The 21,379-nt window shown below is 43.6% G+C and overlaps 1 protein-coding gene across 1 annotated transcript in view; it reads right to left on the bottom strand.

The window, feature by feature from the left end:
- The window catches only part of SLC2A13 (solute carrier family 2 member 13), a 98,941-nt gene that overhangs the window by 24,207 nt on the left and 53,355 nt on the right, over window positions 1-21,379 (bottom strand). The window contains exons 5-7 of the mRNA XM_032220576.1: window positions 19,528-19,691; window positions 17,240-17,360; window positions 2,413-2,538 (exon numbers count right to left, since the gene is read on the bottom strand). Of these exons, the coding sequence (XP_032076467.1) occupies window positions 2,413-2,538; window positions 17,240-17,360; window positions 19,528-19,691 (411 nt within the window). The remainder of the gene's footprint in view (window positions 1-2,412; window positions 2,539-17,239; window positions 17,361-19,527; window positions 19,692-21,379) is intronic.

Below are 21,379 nucleotides of genomic sequence, written 5' to 3'. Positions count from 1 at the left end.
AACGATGAAGGTTTCCTGCAATAGGAAGGGATGCGGGTAGTCCTCGACTTACAAACTCAACTGAGCCCAACCGTTCTGTGGCTAAGTGAGCTTTGCCCCATATTGTAGTCCATATTTTCTATTCTGTTCTGCTCTGTTCCATTCCACATTTTCTGTTCTGTTCCATTCCACTCCACATTTTCTGTTCTATTCCGTTCTGTTCCATTCCACATTTTCTGTTCTGTTCCATTCCACTCCATATTTTCCGTTTTGTTCCGTTCTGTTCCATTCCATATTTTCTGTTCTGTTCCATTCCACATTTTCTGTTCTGTTCCATTCCACATTTTCTGTTCTATTCCGTTCTGTTCCATTCCACATTTTCTGTTCTGTTCCATTCCACTCCATATTTTCCATTTTGTTCCGTTCTGTTCCATTCCATATTTTCTGTTCTGTTCCATTCCACATTTTCTGTTCTGTTCCATTCCACATTTTCTGTTCTATTCCGTTCTGTTCCATTCCACATTTTCTGTTCTGTTCTGTTCCATTCCACATTTTCTGTTCTGTTCCATTCTACATTTTCTGTTCTGTTCCGTTCTGTTCCATTCCACATTTTCTGTTCTGTTCCGTTCCATTCCACTCCACATTTTCTGTTCTGTTCCATTCCATATTTTCTGTTCTGTTCCGTTCCATTCCACATTTTCTGTTCTGTTCTATTCCATTCCATATTTTCTGTTCTCTTCCTTTCCTTCCATTCCACATTTTCTATTCTGCTTTGTTCTATTCTATTCTATTTTCTATTCCGTTCCATTCCACACTCCACTCCACATAGTCTATTCTATTCTGTTCTGTGCCATTCTATGCCGTTCTTTGCCATTCCACTATGTTCCATTCCATAGTTTCTGATTCTATTCTGTTCTGTTCTGTGCCATTCTGTTCCATACCAACCCATTCCACTCCATTCCGTATTCCATTCTTGGTGTAACACAATTGAGAAAGATTTGGTACCCTCCTCGCAAACATTTTGCCAATGATGTTTAAATCAGCACTCACAAATAGCAATAGCACTTAAAATGTATGTACCGCTTTATAGTGCTTTACAGCCCTCTCTAAGCAGTTTACAGAGTCATCTTATTGCCCCCAACAATCTGGGTCCTCATTTTACCCACTTCGGAGAGGACGGAAGGCTGAGTCAACCTTGAGCCCGTCAGGATCGAACTCCTGGCAGTGGGCAGAATCAGCCTGCAATATTGCACTCTAACCACTGCGCCACCAAGAAGGGGAATGAGAAAGGGAATAAGAGAGGGAGGGAGAGGGGACTAGCAGTAGCACTTACATACCGCTTCACAGAGCCTTTACGGACCTTTCTAAGCAGTTTACAAAGTCAGCCTATTGCCCCCAACAATCTAGGTCCTCATTTGACAAACCTCAGAAGGACAGAAAGCTGAGTCAACCTTGAGCCGGTCGGGATTGAACTCCTGGCAGTCAGCAGAATTAGCCTGCAATACAGCATTCTAACTACTGCGCCACCAGGAAGGAAAATGAGAAAATAGCAATAGCAATAGCAGTTAGACTTATATACCGCTTCATAGGGCTTTCAGCCCTCTCTAAGCAGTTTACAGAGTTAGCATATTGCCCCCAACAACAATCCGGGTCCTCATTTTACCCACCTCGGAAGGATGGAAGGCTGAGTCAACCCTGAGCCGGTGAGATTTGAACAGCCAAACTGCAGAACTGCAGTCAGCTGAAGTAGCCTGCAGTGCTGCATTTAACCACTGCGCCACCTCGGCGCAGGTATAAGAGGGAAGGGGAGGAGGCAGAGAGGGGAGGGAGGAATAACAGTAGCACTTAAAACTTAAATACAGCTTCACAGTGCTTCACAATCCTCTCTAAGTGGTTTACAGAGTCGTCCTATTTCCTCCAACAATCTGGGTCCTCATTTGACCGACCTCAGAAGGACAGAAGGCTGAGTCAACCTTGAGCCGGTTAGGATTGAACTCCTGGCAGTCAGCAATATTAGCCTGCAACACTGCATTCTCATCACTGCGCCACCAGGAATGAGAAAGGGTATAAGAGGGAGGGAGGGAGGAATCGCAGTAGCACTTAAAATGTATATACCACTTCACCGTGCTTTGCATCCCTCTCTAAGCGGTTTACAGAGTCATCCTATTGCCCCCAACAATCTGGGTCCTCATTTTACCCACCTCGGAAGGACGGAAGGCTGAGTCAATCTTTAGCCTGTCGCGATCGAACTGCTGGCAGCTGGCAGTCAGCAGAAGTAGCCTGCAATACTTCATTCTAACCACTCTGCCACCAGAGAATTCCTTTTCTCATTAAAAAAAACGTGATAAGTATTATCCAGAAAAACTAACGTTATCAGCGGCGTTACTTTCTAAAGAATCCCTTACAAAAGTAAGCCACACAAAAACAACTTGCCTGCCCCACGCGGCTTCCATTGTCGAGTTCTTGTTAATCGGAGCGCAAGAGGATTCGATGACGCTGGACTTGTTCAGTTTGTAGCAAAACCCACATCTGGGATCCAGCATGCAGCCGTTACAATTGCTGAAATGAAGAAGGAAAAGTCATTGGAATAAGCTGGATTTTTTTTTAAAGAGAAGTGTTAATTAAACAAGAGTGGGAGTTAGCTGGCTTCTCAAAAGGGCAAGCTAGAATCTTAAGACGTGCCAAAGGTGATTTTTTTTTTTCAAAAGGCAACTGGACTTTCTGGTTTTTCATGGAAAACCATTAATTACTTACCCTATTTTTCTGAGTATAAGACGCACCTTTTTCCCTCCTAAAAGAGGGTGAAAATTTGGGTGCGTCTTATACACTGAATGTAGCCCCACCCACTCACTGCCCCCTACCCTTTGGTTCACCGACAAAACCACGCTCGACTAAACCGCGCTCGACTAAATCGCGCCCGACTAAACCGCGTCGCTGACATCATCAACAGGGCAACAACATCGCGGAGACAGAAGCATGCTGTAAATCCTAAACCTAAAATTAACCCCTAAACCTAAACCTAACCCCCCTAAACCTAACCCTAACCCTAACCCTTAACCTAACCCTAAACCTAATCCTAAACCTAATCCTAACCCTAAACCTAACCCTAACCCTTAACCTAACCCTAAAGCTAACCCTAAACCTAAACCTAACCCTAAACCTAACCCTTACCTTATGTTGAATCAGCTTGCTTTCAAAGCGCTATTTAAAGCGCCCTTCTTTATCCGCGCTGGCTGTTGTCGCCCTGTTGATGATGTCAGCAACACGGTTTAGTCGAGCGCGGTTTTGATGGGTCACGCACCCTTTGGCCTCTGCCTCCCAGCAATTTACCTCCTTGCAGCAAATGGGGAAAATGGGGCTTGCAGAGGCTGCAATAGACTATAGCAATCCCTGCAGCCTGAAGCAGCTGATGATCGGGAGAAATTGAAAGTGAAACTTGCTGTTTGCTCTGCAAGGCAAATTGCTGGGAGGCAGAGGAAGATTTTTTTTTCTTGTGCTAATCAGGCTGTTTGCCGCAAGGAGGCACGTCAACAACTATGAATGCCTATAGAATGTTCAAATGATTAGACTTATTTTTTAAAGACTGCTTTATTATTGTTCTAGACAACTTAACAAAATGAAGAAGCTTTTTAAAATAAATGCTTGATCTGAAGAGGCCCAGTGCCATTGTATCTTCTTTTAAATAGCAGAGAATAACTATACTTCCAGAAAGCTACATCAATTTTAACAGCATCTGTACAAGTATAGTCTGAAATATAACACTACGGTGTATATTATCTATACTGTTTGCTGTAAGGAGGCAAATAGCTGGGAGGCAGATATTTTCCCCTTGTTTTCCTCCCCAAAAGCTAGGTGCGTCTTATACTTCAGAGCGTCTTATACTCCGAACAATATGGTAATGAAAATATAGCGGCCTAGCTAAAGAGGAAGTCCTGAGGAACCATATCGCAAAATTGGAGCGGCAGAAGATGAGATGCTCTCCCTGAAAAAAACAGACCCAGTGTTGTGGCCCGCTGGCAGCCAGTGGAGCTAGCAGCAGAATCGGACAGTGAGGAGGTTGGGGAGGAACATGGGCCAGTCCGGGGGGCTGAGGAAAGCTCAGATGAGGGCTCTGCATCGGGGGCAGAGAGGGAGTTAGACAGCAGTGAGGCAGAGGAACAGCTGGAGCCTGTTCCCAGTGTGCGCATGCGCAGAGCTGCCAGAAGAAAAGAACAACTAAGAAAACAGGGTTGACTGGGGAGTAAAGCCACACCTTGGAGGTGATTGGCCCCTCCCACGGGAAACAAAAAAGGAGTGAAAGGGGAGGGGGCTTTTTCAGGAAACCATTCATTCGGTGGTGTCAAGAGTGGGACGATCTGTCTGTGATTATAAGAGACTCTGTGTCAAGTTTTGTCCTGTGTTTGGAAACTAGTAATCTGGCAGTGCTCCGAACGAGATAAGGTTCGTGTGGATAAATATTCCTTAGAAAGACTGTTTGCTAAGCCTTGCTGACTGTGAATGAAAGGAATTCACAGTCGTGTAAATGAAAGAGGTTTTGTTGGGACCAAGACTTTGCTTCTTGCTTTCTAAGGATCAGAACATCTATGTTTTTAAGAGAGCCAGCTTGGCCTAGTGGTTAAGACACCAGGCTACAAAGCAAGAGGCGTTGAGTTCAAGTCCTGCCTTAGCCATGAAAATCAGGTGACTCACTTTGGGCCAATCACCTGGAGACTTTGAGTTCTAGTCCCGCCTCAGCCTTGAAAGTCAGCTGGGCCAGTTATTCTCTCTCTTCCTACCCCACAGGTTTGTTGTGGGGAAAAATAGAAGGAGGAAAATGTGTTGGATAAGTTTACCGCCTTGAGTTATTGGTAAAAATAATAAAGATGCCATATAAATAAATAAAATTAAGATGCTACATGTATTCTTAAAATCATACCACATTTAGATTTAAATAGATCTTTGATGTTACATCAAAAACGCTGAATCGAAACAAAAGAACAACTTTATTCCAATTAATATATGAAATAATGGATTCCTTCAAAGTCCTTTTAGCTTACTTAATAAGCGGATAGAGAATTACCGGGAAAAGGGGGGGGGGGTGAATCACATTAAAAGGGCAGATCTAAATGTTACTTCCCGTAAGTATAGAAAAAATACAATACAATACAATAGCAGAGTTGGAAGGGACCTTGGAGGTCTTCTAGTCCAACCCCCTGCCTAGGCAGGAAATCCTATACCGTTTCAGACAAATGGCTATCCAACATCTTCTTAAAGACTTCCAGTGTTGGGGCATTCACAAATTCTGGAGGCAAGTTGTTCCACTGATTAATTGTTCTCACTGTCAGGAAATTTCTGCTCAGTTCTAAGTTGCTTCTCTCCTTGATGAGTTTCCACCCATTGCTTCTTGTCCTGCCCTCAGGTGCCTTGGAGAATAGTTTGACTTCCTCTTCTTTGGGGCAACCCCTGAGATATTGGAAGACTGCTATCATGTCTCCCCTGGTCCTTCTTTTCATTAAACTAGACATCCCTGGAATACTGTAATGTGCTCTACATGGGGCTGCCCTTGAAGAGCATCCGAAGACTTCAGCTAGTCCAGAATGCGGCCGCGCGAGTGATCGTGGGCGCACCACGGTTCGCCCACATAACACCGATCCTCCGTGAGCTGCACTGGCTACCTGTTGGTCTCCGGGTGCACTTCAAGGTCCTACTCACCACCTATAAAGCGCTCCATGGTAGTGGATCTGGCTATTTGAGAGACCGCCTTCTGCCAATTACCTCCCTGCGTCCCATCAGATCGCATAGAGCTGGCCTCCTCCGTATTCCATCCGCCAGTCAGTGCCGACTGGCGACTACTCGGAGGAGAGCCTTCTCTGTTGCGGCTCCGACACTATGGAACAATCTCCCCGTGGAGATTCGTACCCTCACCACCGTCCAGGCCTTCCGCACAGCCCTCAAGAACTGGCTAACCCGTGAGGCCTGGGGATAATCTTATTTCGCCCCTCCCGAATGCTGAGTGAATGTTGAGTTTTATTGTCTAATTTACTTTGTGCACATTTCTTTTTTCGTATTGTCCTACACTCCCCTTCCTTTTTGATTGTAAGCCGCCCTGAGTCCCCTCGGGGAAAAGGGCGGCCTATAAATAAATAAAACAAATAAAACAAAACAAACATCCCCAGTTCCTGCAACCGTTCCTCATATGTTTTAGCCTCCAGTCCCCTAATCCTCTTTCTTGCTCTTCTCTGCACTCTTTCCAGAGTCCCCACATCTTTTCTACATCGTGGCGACCAAAACTGGATGTCGTATTCCAAGTGTGGCCTTACCAAGGCATAAAATGATAAGAGAGAAATGCCTTCCAACAACAGAGGTTTGAAAGATTTTTCAGAAAGCATGCTGTGGAAAAGAGGGGGGGGTGTGTGTGGAAACCTGAAGAAAAATAATATTCCAATTATGAAAGCGACACTTGTACTAAATAAATATTAACGAAAGAAGGAACTGTGGAATGCAATTAAAATTAATTGAAGCCGTGGTGCCTGAACAGGATTTACTCCCAAGTCTTTTAACAAATATTGAGAAGCAGATGCCAAGCAGAGAGTTCCCACTGCTTGTTAAAAAAAAATATTTAGTATTTCAAGCACAAAGCCTGCACCGTCTATGAGGTACGGGAGTTCTGGATGGCAAAACCTGCTTAATAACAAATCCAGCTTTAGCAAATATTTTCGGCTGTCTTCTTCTGAGCCGACAGAAGGAGAGAAAACCAAGAAGGGAATAATAACAGGAGGATGAGATGGGGAAGTTACGGGAATACATCCGGTCTTTTAGAAAACAGCTATTGCAATCCCAAACGTGTTTTTTCAGGAGTCAATTGGACTTTCTTGTTTTTTTTCTTCAGAAGACATTTCGCTACTCATCCAAGAAGCTTCTTCAGCTCTGACTGGATGGTGGGGAAGGGAAGGATTTATGCTCCTTGGAGACAGCTGGTCATTTGCATCCTTTTAGAGAGTCCTTGAGGCCACTTGGAGGTTTGTTTGATTTTCTTTGAAGACATTTTGCTTCTCATCCCAGAAGCTCCTTCAGCTCTGACTGGATGGTGGGAGAACAGAAGGATTTATACTCCTTGGAGATAGCTGGTCATTTGCATCCTTTTAGAGAGTCCTTGAGGCCACTTGGAGGTTTGTTTGATTTTCTTTGAAGACATTTTGCTTCTCATCCCAGAAGCTTCTTCAGCTCTGACTGGATGGTGGGAGAACAGAAGGATTTATACTCCTTGGAGATAGCTGGTCATTTGCATCCTTTTAGAGAGTCCTTGAGGCCACTTGGAGGTTTGTTTGATTTTCTTTGAAGACATTTTGCTTCTCATCCCAGAAGCTTCTTCAGCTCTGACTGGATGGTGGGAGAACAGAAGGATTTATACTCCTTGGAGATAGCTGGTCATTTGCATCCTTTTAGAGAGTCCTTGAGGCCACTTGGAGGTTTGTTTGATTTTCTTTGAAGACATTTCTCTTTTCATCCAAGAAGCTTCTTCAGCTCTGACTGGATAGTGGGGAATGGAAGGATTGATATTCCTTGCAGACAGCTGGTCATTTGCATCCTTTTAGAGGGTCATTGAGGCCACTTGGAGGTTTGTCTGTGTCCTCAGGGTCACCTGAGTGGTGCAAATGGTTCCTGTAGTCTGCAATTTCTTTTCCTCTGGGAATCTATTCCTTCTCCCACACCATTCCCAGGGTGCTCATCCCAAATTGTATAGCTCAAAGTCTGGAGACCCTGAGGTCACAGATAAACCTCCAAGTGGCCTCAAGGACTCTCTAAAAAGGATGCAAATAACCAGCTGTCTGCAAGGAATATAAATCTTTCCATTTCCGACCATCCAGTCAGAGCTGAAGAAGCTTCTGGGATGGAAATGTCTTCAAGAGAAAAAAAAGGAAAGTCCAGTTGCCTCCTGAAAAAAGCCCCTTTGGGAAAATCACGACCTGGATGACTGGGAATCTCTACAGATTTTTTTCACCATTGCAATCACTCCGCTTTCTTTAATTTAGAAAGCTTTCAGTTTCTGCCTTTGTGCATTTCATATTTCAAATCTTTTGGGACTCTCTGGAATGATAAAAGAGTTATTTCCAGTGTTCCTTGAATTGGCCTGAAGCACCTGGATTTTATCCATGCTGTGATTGTCGGATCTGAATTTCTCTGTAGGGTACTGAAAAATATTATCTTTTTCTTAAAAAAAAAAAAAAAAGAGGAGAGTTTCGTATTTATTTTTTAAAATATCAGGTGCGTAAACTCTCTTTTGTGTTGAAAACTGGCCTGCCACCCCTCCGGCATTTTAAATTAAACTAGAAATTTAATAAAGAGAAACATGCTAAAAGCTAGGTGAAGTGTGGCACCCCCCAAAACGGATTTCACTGCTTAGCTAATTTCAGGATTTATTACCAAGTCAGCCTTCAGCTCTACGACATGAACTTCCCAATCAAATTCTAATTACATGTTGATTAGAGCAAGGGAAAATGGCCTGCGTGGGCCTTGTAAGGTTTCTTCTGAAGGTCTCTGGATCAAATCCTTCATTTTTTTTAAACCTTAATCTTTTCATGATAAAATATGTTTTTAGAACTCAGAATACAGAGCTGGAAGGGACCTTGGAGGTCTTCTAGTCCAACCCCCTGCCTAGGCAGGAAACCCTCCACCACTTCAGACACATGGCTATCTTAAAGACTTCCAGTGTTGGGGCATTCACAACTTCTGGAGGCAAGTTGTTCCACTGATTCATTGTTCTCACTGTCAGGAAATTTCTCCTTAGTTCTAGGTTGCTTCTCTCCTTGATTAGTTTCCACCCATTGCTTCTTGCCTTGCCTTTCGGTGCTTTGGAAAATAAGTTGACCTTCTATTCCAGGGATTGCTAATCTTTTTGCCATTGCGTGCCAAAAGTTGGGGGAACGCAGGGGGGGGAGTGCGTGGGCATGCCCACATCCATAATTGTATGTGTGTGACACACACACACCACGTGCATGCACACGTGCACTCCCCGCGTGCATGCACGCCTCACACACACACACACTCCCTGCGCATACATGCCCGATCCCGGAGCCTTCAGAGAAGCTATCAAGTTGGTTGGGTTTTTTCCTGTTCTTTCATTTAGTGAGTGTGAAGTTCCCAAGAGATGACCTAATTAATTTACGAGCCTCGAGAAAACACAATTCATTTATTAGGATCAACATCTCGGCATGATCTTCTGTGGAGCTGAAACTGATTTACACTTAATGGCATCTGAACTCTACCCCCGTGTCCCCTCCCCTCTGCCTTGGTCATAAATCACATTCACCAACAAGGTGCTACGGCAGGTTATGGACATGAGCATTCACATGCCAGCTGCAAGAATATGAGACATGACTCTGACCGAAAGTATGCATGGAATTCTCCTCCCTTCTCTATGCCACTTGATAGTAGTCATGGCAACACTTTACAGGAGCTTGTAAAACGTAAAAAAAAAAAAAAAGTACTGGTGCAGAGTGTGGACTGGTTGCCCAAAAAGCAATGTAAAATAGTATTGTTAACTGAACAAGGCTACAGTTATGAAGAAATTGGAAGAATAATGAGTGGAAACTTCACCAAAGGTAGCATTTCTAAGTTTTTGAAGAGGTATAAGGAGACTCAGTCACTACAAAACCACACTGGTAAAGAAAAGGTGCACAACAGCAAGTGATGATAGAAGAATTAAGAGACTGTGCCTAGGTGACAGAAGAAAACCATCTGGGTGTATACAAGGTGAAATGGCGCAATGCAATGTGAAGTTGAGTGCAGGGACTGTTTGGCGCAGACTGCAGGAATTTGGCCTAAAATCTAGAATTCCATGAAAAAAAGACACTTTTATCTCTCAAACAAAGGTTGAAAAGATTAAACTGGGCTAAAACCAGGGGTGAAATCCAGCAGGTTCTGGAGAACCGGTAGCGGAAATTTTGAGTAGTTTGGAGAACCGGTAGCGGAAATTTTGACTAGTTTGGAGAACCGGTAGCGGAAATTTTGAGTAGTTCGGAGGACCAGTAGCAGAAATTTTGAGTAGTTCAGAGAACCGGAAGCGGAAATTTTGAGTAGTTCGGAGAACTGGTAGCGGAAATTTTGAGTAGTTCAGAGAAACGGTAGTGGAAATTTTGAGTGGTTCGGAGAACCGGTAGCAGAAATTTTGAGTAGTTCGGAGAAACGGCAGCGGAAATTTTGAGTAGTTCGGAGAACCGGTAGCAGAAATTTTGAGTAGTTCAGAGAACTGGTAGTGGAAATTTTGAGTAGTTCAGAGAAACGGTAGCGGAAATTTTGAGTAGTTCGGAGGACCAGTAGCAGAAATTTTGAGTAGTTCAGAGAACTGGTAGCGGAAATTTTGAGTAGTTCGGAGAACTGGTAGCGGAAATGTTGAGTAGTTCAGAGAACCGGTAGTGGAAATTTTGAGTGGTTCGGTGAACCGGTAGCAGAAATTTTGTTTAGTTCAGAGAAACGGTAGCGGAAATTTTGAGTAGTTCGGAGAACCGGTAGCGGAAATTTTGAGTGATTTGAAGAACCGGCAAAAGCCACCTCTGACTGGCCCCAGAGTGGGGTGGGAATGGAGATTTTGCAGTATCCTTCCCCTGCCACGCCTACCAAGCCACGCTCACAGAACCGGTAGTAAAAAAAATTGAATTTCACCATTGGCTAAAACCCATGTTACCTGGACAGAGGATCAATGGGGCAGTGTTATTTGGAGTGATGAGACCATTCCACAATTTTGGCCACTACTTAAGGTACCCAGAATCAGCCCATGTTTTTCTCCTGGGAGAAATTCCTTAGTAAGAAGACCACGTTGATTCAACAACCACTCATTTATATCATGGAGATATTATATCAAAATCGTTACTTCAAATTCAAAAGCATCAAAAGGAAAGGAAGATGGAAGGGAGAGAAAAGGAAGGAGAGAGGGTAGGAAGGGAAAGAGGAAGAGCAGGAGTAGGAGAAAGGTAGGGAAGAAGGAAGGGGAAGGAGAGGAGGAAGGAGGAAAGTAGAGAAGGGAGGGAGGGAGAAAGGAAAGGGAAAGGAAGATGGAAGGGAGAGAAAAGGAAGGAGAGAGGGTAGAAAGGGAAAGAGGAAGAGTAGGAGCAAAGGAGAGGTAAGGGAAGAAGGAAGGGGAAGGAAAGGAGGAAGGAAGGAAGTAGAGAAGGGAGAGAGGGTGAAAAGAAAGAGGTAAGGAGAGGAGGATGGAAAGGAGAGAAAGCGGAGGAGAGAGGATAGGAAGGGGAAGAGGAAGAGCAGGAGTAGGAGAAAGGTACGGGAAGAAGGAAGGGGAAGGAGAGGAGGAAGGAGGAAAGTAGAGAAGGGAGGGAAGGAGAAAGGAAAGGGAAAGGAAAGGAAGATAGAAGGGAGAGAAAAGGAAGGAGAGAGGGTAGGAAGGGAAAGAGGAAGAGCAGGAGCAAGGGAGAGGTAAGGAAAGAAGGAAGGGAAAGGAGAGGAGGAAGGAAGAAAGGAGAGAAGGGAGAGAGGGTGAAAAGAAAGAGGTAAGGAGAGGAGGATGGAAAGGAGAGAAAGAGGAGGAGAGAGGGTAGGAAGGGGATGAGGAAGAGCAGGAGTAGGAGAAAGGTACAGGAAGAAGGAAGGGAAAGGAGAGCAGGAAGGAAAAAAGTAGAGAAGGGAGGAAGGGAGAAAAGAAAGGGAAAATAAGGTGGTGTTATAACAGGAGGAAGGGATGGTAAACAAAGCAACCCAAACTGTATATTATAACCTATTAAATGAAATAATAAATGTATAAGAATGATAAATGTTAAAACACTTGTAACCAAACGACATGCTGTATGTGATGATGGTTTTTTTTTATTATTTTTTTATTGTTGTGGGTATGTGTTGTCTATGTAACAAAAAAAATATAAAAAAATATTTTAAAATAAAATAAAATTCAAAAGCGTCTCATAATGAGACAGTCAAACAACAGCAGAGAAGCAATGGACAATTATTATTTTTTTAGTTAGACAGCAATTCTTAAGTCTTTACTGGCTTCTATTCATGCCAATCCAGAATATTTATGAAACTGCATACAGCTCAAGCTGAATTTCAGCATATTTTAGCAATGACTGTCTTATGCATGTACCGATTTTTCCTATTATGTGTTACATTATCAATAAATTGTACAGCCCATATTTAGTAATACCAAGGCTTAATTCCATCCAATGAAAAATAACCGCCTTGGCGTAGTTCAAATTCAAGCATTATTTCTGTCCCTTTCTACTGCATTAATGGGCAGAAAACTAAAATCATATTTACGTATGTTGCTAGCTGATCTTACGGATGTAATTTCAACAATTTTTGCAGATCCATTAGGTTTTCAGGCTTAATCTGTTGATTTGCTCTGTAATTGGACTTAAAGGAACTTTTAATCATCTGTAGACGGTGTTTACCATTAAAGAGTTCACATCTGGGAGATGCCTGCAATTTGCCCTTAAAACACCCTCCGTTGGAACAAAACGCAGGCATGAAATTGCTTTCCTAAATTATGCAACCAACTTATCACCTGGCTGTTGATTCTGTTTTCGAGCTTCATTTAGTAATGAAGGACACAAGGAGCACAACGTGAGAATTATATACTAAGCATTCCTTTAAAAAGATATCATGGAATTTTGTAGACTACATTAGTTTATCATCATCCTCTTTTAACGACACCTTAATCCCTTGCAGGGAGGGGGAGTCTGGGCAACTGAATGGCTCTGTATGTTTGCTGTCCAGATGCCCTTCCTGTTGCCAATGCGGAGTTCTATTCAGCAGATATATTCTCATTGTGCTGAGAGAGAGAGAAATATATCTGCCTCTACCTCGGATAGAATGCACGGCCTCCTGATTTAACACATTCAATCAATACTACTTGGATAAACTGGCCAGTTAATGTGCACCCGAGATATAGGCATTGTTACTCCCATCTGACTCTGTTGTGGCCCAGCAGGTGCCGTTGGAGCTTCCACCAGGCTCCGACAGCGAGGGGCCCTCTGAGTCGGCTCTGGAGGATGTGGAGGACCCTGGACAGGGTTCCGACTCCGAGCAGGGCGCAGAGAGGCTGGTTGGCCACCAGGAGGCGCCTGAGCCTTGGACTAGTGGGGAGGAGACAAGGGAGAGTGAGCTGGAAGCCAGTAGTGAGTTGTTCCTGGATGCACGCCATCGAAGAGCTACTAGGCATCAGGAACAATTACGCAATTACAGGAGGTGATTGTACTCAGCTGGTGGTCATTAGGCTCCTCTCCAGACTATAAAAAGCTACTTGGGCACACAGCCCTCTTTGTAGAAGTCAACGCAGGATTGAATGTCGGAGGACAGGACTGTGAGCTTGGCGGGCTGGATTGCTGCCAAGCCTTATCTGTGTTTCTTGCTGCCTGAGTTTGTCTGAGTTGCTGCCAAGGTCCTTATCTGTTTATTCTGCTTGGCTTTCAGCCATCGAGGTTTTGGTGTCTTGTTATTAAAGTACATTCCAGTTAAGCTTGTCTCGGCATTCGTTACTGGACAGAGGAGGGGGTCAGAACAGACTCTATGAATCGTAAAGCAGGAGAAACTGTTTATGCCATCGGGATCAATTCAATGCAGGAATCCAAATTAAAATGTCCGTCACAGAGCCAGCTTTGACTTGAGAATATTTAGCCAAGAGGGACTCAGGACTTTTCATACTAAACAGGTTTTACTGGGAAAGATCTTCTAGAACGGGCAGTTCTCAATTTAAAACCATTTTTTTTTAGTGGCTGCTTGAAGTTAACCACAAACCAATGATTTATGAAAGCAAATTCATAAATGGGGGGGGGGGGAGAACTCATTTCATTTCCTCCGCAATGAAAATTTTACCCTCCGTTGTGGTCGTAAGTCGAGGACTAGCTGTAGAATGAAGTACTTTATTCCATTCCTCTATGAATGGTGTCCAAAGACCAAAGCTTAGGATGAGCTGGGTCAATCAACCAATCAGAAAACAGCTGGAAGGGACCTTGGAGGTCTTCTAGTCCAACCCCCTGCTCAAGGAAGAAACCCTATACCATTTCAGACAAATTGGTTATCCAATCTTTTCTTTAAAAAGTCCAGAAAAATATTTCCTTCGGAGGATGCTACAAACATTATCGTAACACTTGGGGAAAGAAGGAAGCCGCAACTTCGGTTACCCTGTTTTCCTGAAAATAAAACCTAACTGGAAAATAGATCCTAGCATGATATTTCAGGATGCTTGTAATATAAGCCTTATCCCAAAATAAGCCCCAGTTAAGGTTGTCAGCCAGAGGGATGCATTTAGTACCGTATTTCCCCCCAAATAAGACCTAACCGGGAAATAAGACCTCATGCATCTTTTGAAGCAAAAATTAATATAAGACCCTGACTTATTTTTGGAGAAAACATGGTAGTCAAGGAAGTTCAAAGATAATTTATCAGGACCACAGATGGATTGCATCCTAAGATACTGAAGGAACGGTTCCACCACAAATGCGCGAACAACAAAACCGCGCCTGACTAAACCGCGGTGACAAAACCGCGCCGACAAAACCACGCCGACGAATGAGCGCTGAAGCGCGCCAACAACAGCGCACCGACAGAAGCACGCTGTAACATAACCCTAAAAATAACCCTAAACCTAACCCTAAACCTAACCCTAAACCTTACCTTAACTTAAATCGCGCTTCTGTCGGCGCGCTGTTCTCGGCGCGCTTTTGACATCGCGGTTTTAGCGCCGCGGTTTTGTTGGCGCACTTTTGACGTTCGCGCTTTTGTCGGGTCACAGAAGGAACCAGCTGAGAGAATAACATAATATTCTCAGTATGTTTGGCGGGGAGAAACTTCACGGAACAGCAATAACATGAGAGGAGAAATTAAGCTAAGACAAAAGATGAACATGGTTAAAGAATTAGAATTGGGCCTCCTCCGTATTCCATCAGCCAGCCAGTGCCGGCTGGCAACTACAAGGAGGAGGGCCTTCTCAGTAGTTGCCCCGACCCTTTGGAACGAACTCCCCATGGAGATTCGTACCCTCACCACCGTCCAGGCCTTCCGCACAGCCCTCAAGAACTGGCTAGCCCGTCAGGCCCGGGGACAAGGATAGTTGCCCCTCCCGAATGATGAATGTATGTTGCTTATTACTTTTATTATATGTGTCTATGTTACTGTTTGTACTTCCCCTCCCTGATTTTATGTGAGCCGCCCTGAGTCCCCTCAGGGAAAAGGGCGGCCTACAAATGTTAATCAAATCAAATCAAATCAAATCAAAATCAAAATCCAATTACTCTGTTATCTGGAACGATTTAGGAATCGTCTACAAAAAATATATATATTCTATTAAACAGTTTTGTAACTACTGAACCAAAAACGGCAGTTGTGAGTATTAGGTTAAAAGAGGTTAAAACAATACTCTTGTGCTGTTGCTACCTTCACTGTGGAAAAAATAATAATTAGGGTATGTTTTTCTAATATTTGAATAGTGCCAATTAAAATATTCAAAGAGATAACAAGACTGGATTCGGCACTTCCAGAAAACGACGAATCCTTCGGGAGGTCTGCGCCCGAAATGCTTGACTAATTGTAAATCAGAACTGCAGGAAAATCAATGGCTGCTAACTTGCCTTCCATCGAGGACCTGCACACTGCATGAGTCAAAAAGAGGGCCGTGAAAATATCTACAGACCCTTCGCATCCTGGACATAAATTGTTTCAACTCCTACCCTCAAAACGACGCTATAGAGCACTGCACACCAAGGCAACTAGACACAAGGACAGTTTTTCCCCCGAATGCCATCGCTCCGCTAAACGAATAATTCCCTCACCATTGTCAAGCCATTCACTAAGGCTGCATTACTATTAGTCTTCTCATCGTTCCTATTGCCCATCTCCTCCCACTTATGACTGCATGACTGTAACTTTGTCGCTTGTATCCTCACGATTGATATTGATTGTTTCTTAGTATGATTTGATTGCTTATTTGTACCCTATGGCTATCATTAAGTGTTGTACCTGACGATTCTTGACGAATGTATCTTGTCTTTTTATGAACACTGAGAGCTTATGCACCAAAGACAAATTCCTTCTGTGTCCAATCACACTTGGCCAATTAAGAATTCTACTCTACTCTATTCTATTCTATTCCATTCTATTCCTATTCTACTCTATTCTAGCCCTTTCCTATTCCTATTCCCATTCCATTCCCATTCTATTCCTATTCATATTCTGATTCCTATTCTATTCCTATTCTACTGTATTTTATTCTATTCCTATTCATATTCTGATTCCTATTCTATTCCTATTCTACTGTATTTTATTCTATTCCTATCCTATTCCTATTCCTATTCCCATTCCATTCCTATTCCCATTCCTATTCCCATTCCCATTCCTATTCTATTCCAATTCTAATTCCTATTCTATTCCAATTCTAATTCCTATTCTATTCCAATTCTAATTCCTATTCTATTCCTAGTCTACTGTATTCTATTCTATTCTATTCTATTCATATCCTATTCCTATTCTATTCCCATTCTATTCCTATTCTATTCCTATTCTACTGTATTTTATTCTATTCCTATCCTATTCCTATTCCCATTCTATTCTATTCCTATTCTAATTCATATTCTATTCCTAGTCTACTGTATTCTATTCTATTCCTATCCTATTCCTATTCCTATTCCCATTCCATTCCCATTCTATTCCTATTCTTATTCCTATTCTATTCTATTCCTGTTCTATTGTATACTATTGAATTCTATTCTATTCCTATTCCTGTTCTATTCCTATTCTACTCTATTCCATTCCTATTCCTATTCCTATTCCCATTCCCATTCTATTCCTATTCTATTCCTATTCTACTGTATTTTATTCTATTCCTATCCTATTCCTATTCCTATTCCCATTCCATTCCTATTCCCATTCCATTCCTATTCCCATTCCTATTCTATTCTATTCCTATTCTAATTCCTATTCTATTCCTATCCTATTCCTATTCCATTCCCATTCCCATTCCTATTGTATTCTATTCCTATTCCTATTCTAATTCCTATTCTATTCCTATTCTACTGTATTTTATTCTATTCCTATTCTTATTCCTATTCCTATTCCCATTCTATTCCTATTCTAATTCCTATTCTATTCCTGTTCTATTCATATTCTACTGTATTCTATTCTATTCCTATTCCATTCCCGTTCTATTCTATTCCTATTCTAATTCCTATGCCATTCCATTCTGAATTCTTAACTAATGTGAGCATTCATTGCACCGTATTTAACTTGAGAACAACTACAGAAACACCAAAGGTTTAAGGAGTGAATGAAAACTATTTACCTGTATTTTGTGCAGGTGGAGTTTTGGCCCGACTGGCTTTCGGGGTGAAGAGTAACTTGGGGTGAAGCTTGAGCCGAGAGCAAAAAACCCAAAGCTAAAACTACCAGGGCCACAGTAGTGCCTATAAAAAAATAAAAATAAAAAAACCAACAACAGTCAGCTTCATTCCAGAATACTGCACAGAATTCACACATACATGCATGTAGGGAGTCCTTCACTTACGATCATAATGGACCCCAATGTTCCTGTGGCTAAGTGAAACATTTGTTAAATGGATTCCCCCCCCTCCCAATTCTTAACTGAATCACTTAGTTCAGGGGTGTCAAAGTCGATTTCATTGAGGGCCGCATCAGGGCTGTGTTTGACCTGGCGGCCCGGGGGGGGGGGGGGGCGCGGCCAGCTCAACATCACTCATTGGGGCTCCGTTTTCAGCTGCAACGGCCTCCTGCAGCCCTCTGCCAGTGAAAAGGAGCTGCGGAGCTCCAGCTGGGCTCAGTTTTCAGCTGCAATGGCTTCCTGCAGCACTTTGCCAGCAAATACGGAACTTGGGGAGAATGGCAGAAGGATGTAGGAGGCCGTCGCAGCCGAAAACGGAGCCTGGGAGGGCTATGTGCATAGCCACCCCGAGCTCCGTTTTCGCTGGCAGAAGCTCCGCGGGCCAGTCCTTCCCTGTTTCCAGGGTGGCCTCGCGGGCCAGATCTAAGCGCCCTGAGGGCCGGATCCGGCCCGCGGGCCTTGAGTTTGATAACCGACTTACTCAGTCACTCTAACTAACAAGAAATGTCGGCTCCTCCACTTCTAGATTCTCTGCTGTGAATCACATCAACTTCATTGAGGCTACCGACCTACCTATTAACTACCCTGCCTGTATTATTTTTATAAATAACTCCAGGCAGTGAACATATCCAACACACCTTCCTCCTCCTATTTTTCCCCACAACATCAGTCCTGTGAGGTGGGCTGGGCTGAGAGAGAGAGTGATTGGCCCAAAGTCACCCAGCTGGCTTTCATGGCTAAGACAGGACTAGAACTCCCCGTCTCCTGGAGATTGGTCCAAGGTCATCCAGATGGCTTTCATGGCTATGGCAGAACTAGAACTCCCTGTCTCCTGGTAATTGGCCTAAAGTCACCCAGCTGGCTTTCAGGGCTAAGACAGGACTAGAACTCCCTGTCTCCTGGAGATTGGTCCAAGGTCATCCAGATGGCTTTCATGGCTATGGCAGAACTAGAACTCCCCATTTCCTGGTGATTGGCCCAAAGTCACCCAGCTGGTTTTCATGGCTATGACAGGACTAGAACTCCCTGTCTCCTGGTGATTGGCCCAAAGTCACCCAGCTGGCTTTCAGGGCTAAGACAGGACTAGAACTCCCTGTCTCCTGGAGATTGGTCCAAGGTCACTCAGATGGCTTTCATGGCTAAAACGGGACTAGAACTCCGCATCTCCTGGTGATTGGTCCAAGGCCACCTAGATGGCTTTCATGGCTATGGCAGAACTAGAACTCCCCATCTCCTGGTGATTGGCCTAAAGTCACCCAGCTGGCTTTCAGGGCTAAGACAGGACTAGAACTCCCTGTCTCCTGGTGATTGGCCTAAAGTCACCCAGCTGGCTTTCATGGCTAAGACAGGACTAGAACTCCCTATCTCCTGGAGATTGGCCCAACGTCATGCAGCTGGATTTCATAGCTAAGACAGGACTAGAACTCTCTGTCTTCTGGAGATTGGTCCAAGGTCACCCAGCTGGCTTTCATGGCTAAAACGGGACTAGAACTCCCCATCTCCTGGTGATTGGTCCAAGGCCACCTAGATGGCTTTCATGGCTATGGCAGAACTAGAACTCCCCATCTCCTGGTGATTGGCCTAAAGTCACCCAGCTGGCTTTCGGGGCTAAGACAGGACTAGAACTCCCTGTCTCCTGGTGATTGGCCTAAAGTCACCCAGCTGGCTTTCATGGCTAAGACAGGACTAGAACTCCCTATCTCCTGGAGATTGGCCCAACGTCATGCAGCTGGATTTCATAGCTAAGACAGGACTAGAACTCTCTGTCTTCTGGAGATTGGTCCAAGGTCACCCAGCTGGCTTTCATGGCTAAAACGGGACTAGAACTCCCCATCTCATGGTGATTGGTCCAAGGCCACCTACATGGCTTTCATGGGTAAGGCAGGACTAGAACTCCCAATTTCTAACTAATTTATCTCCTAATTTCTAACCTGCTGCGTTAACCGCAAGACCAAAGCTCTACAGTCCATTTTCAAATGCGCTTCCATTTGTTCCCGTCCATTCTTACATACCCGCTAAACTTCCCAGGGTGAGTTTGCGCCGGCCGACTTTTTCCACAAGCCAGACTCCCACGAGCGTGAACATGAAATTAGTGAAGGCGGTCACAGCAGCAAGCCAGATGGCCAGGCGGTCATCTCGGACACCCGACATCTGCATGATGGTGGCACTGTAGTACCTGAAAGACAAATAACCTTATATGTGAAGTACATTCACCGATTCGGACAACGGCGAAGCGACCGGTCGGTCTTCGTCATGGCTAGCGATAGACGAAAGGGTTCTTCCCGGAGACACTAATATTACGCTCTGTCCATCAAGATATAATAGATTTGATCCTTGGGAGTTTCTGGAACTCGAGCATATGCCTCCAATGTCTGTCTGTCTGTCTGTTTGTCTCTCCCTCCCTCTCTTTCTCTCTCTCTCGGTATCCGTTCTTTATTTATTTTTTTGGCAGATTTTTTAAATTATTTTTTTCCCTTCTACAACACCTTACAGTCATTACATCAACATTGTTATGTCATCATACCTGTACATGAATATAATATTTCGCTTCTATATTTACACACTTTATACACAGTTCTATATATATTTATATATATTGTTTTTTTGGCTTAATTAATTTTGTTCCTGTTTCGCAGCCATTTGTACCAATTGTTCCAAATTTCATAATATTCCGACTCTTCTTTACCTTTGAATTTCAGTGTTAATTTGTCCATCTCTGCACAATCCAAAGTTTTTTTTTTATCACTAATTCATCCGAGGGGGTATTATTTTGTTTCCAGCATTGGGCAAATGCTATTCTAGCTGTAGTTAGCAGATTTATTAACATGTACTTAATTTTCTTTGTATATTTCGGTATCCGTTCTAAGGTTATTATTTCAAGCAATTAGTGACCATAACACTGGAAATAGATCTTCAAAGAGACATATGGGGGGTGGGGGAAGCGTACTGTAGTAATGCAAAATATGATTTCTTGCCTTCCCTGGATTTAAAGGCATTTCTGAAACCGGCAGCTATATTTTGCATTGTGGCAAATCAAATTAACTGGTCTGAAATATTAATAGAGAAATGGAACGAGTTCTTGTTTAGGTGGCAATAACCATTGAAATAGGGGTTTTGTTTGTTGGTTTCAAATGTATGACTGTCCGTCCATCCATCTTTCTATCCTTCCATCCATCTATCTATCCATCCATCTTTCTCTCCATCCATCCGTCCATCTATCTTTGTATCCATCCATTATCTCTCTATCCATCCATCCCTCCATCCTTCCATCCATCCCTTATCTCTTTATCTATCCATCCATCTTTCTCTCCATCCACCCATCTTTCTGTCCATCAGTCCATCTATCTCTGCATCCATCTGTCCATCTATCCATTGATTCATCTAACTTTCTCTCCATCAGTCCATCTATCTCTGCATCCATCCATCCATCCACTCTCTCTCCATCCTTCTATCTTTCTCTCCATCAGTCCATCTATCTCTGCATCCATCCATCCATGATCTCTCCATCCATCCACCCACCCACCCACCCACCAGCTCTCTATCTATCCATTCATCCATCCATCTTTCGTTCCATCAGTCCATCTATCTCTCCATCCATCCATCTCTCCATCCATCCATTATCTATCTCTCTATCCATCCATCTATCCATTCATCCATCAATCTTTCTCTCCAACTGTCCATCTATCTCTCCATCCATCCATCCATCCATCCATCCATCCATCCATCATTTCTCCATCCATCCATCCACCCACCCACCAGCTTTCTACCTATCCATTCATCCATCCATCTTTCATTCCATCAGTCCATCTATCTCTCCATCCATCCATCTTTCCATCCATCCATTATCTCTCTATCCATCCATCT

The sequence above is a fragment of the Thamnophis elegans genome, chromosome 7, assembly GCF_009769535.1.
Source record: "Thamnophis elegans isolate rThaEle1 chromosome 7, rThaEle1.pri, whole genome shotgun sequence".
In the NCBI taxonomy this organism is placed as follows: Eukaryota; Metazoa; Chordata; class Lepidosauria; order Squamata; family Colubridae; genus Thamnophis; species Thamnophis elegans.
The sequence above is the reverse complement of the archived record's forward strand: the minus strand, read 5'-3'. Positions and strand labels throughout refer to the sequence as shown.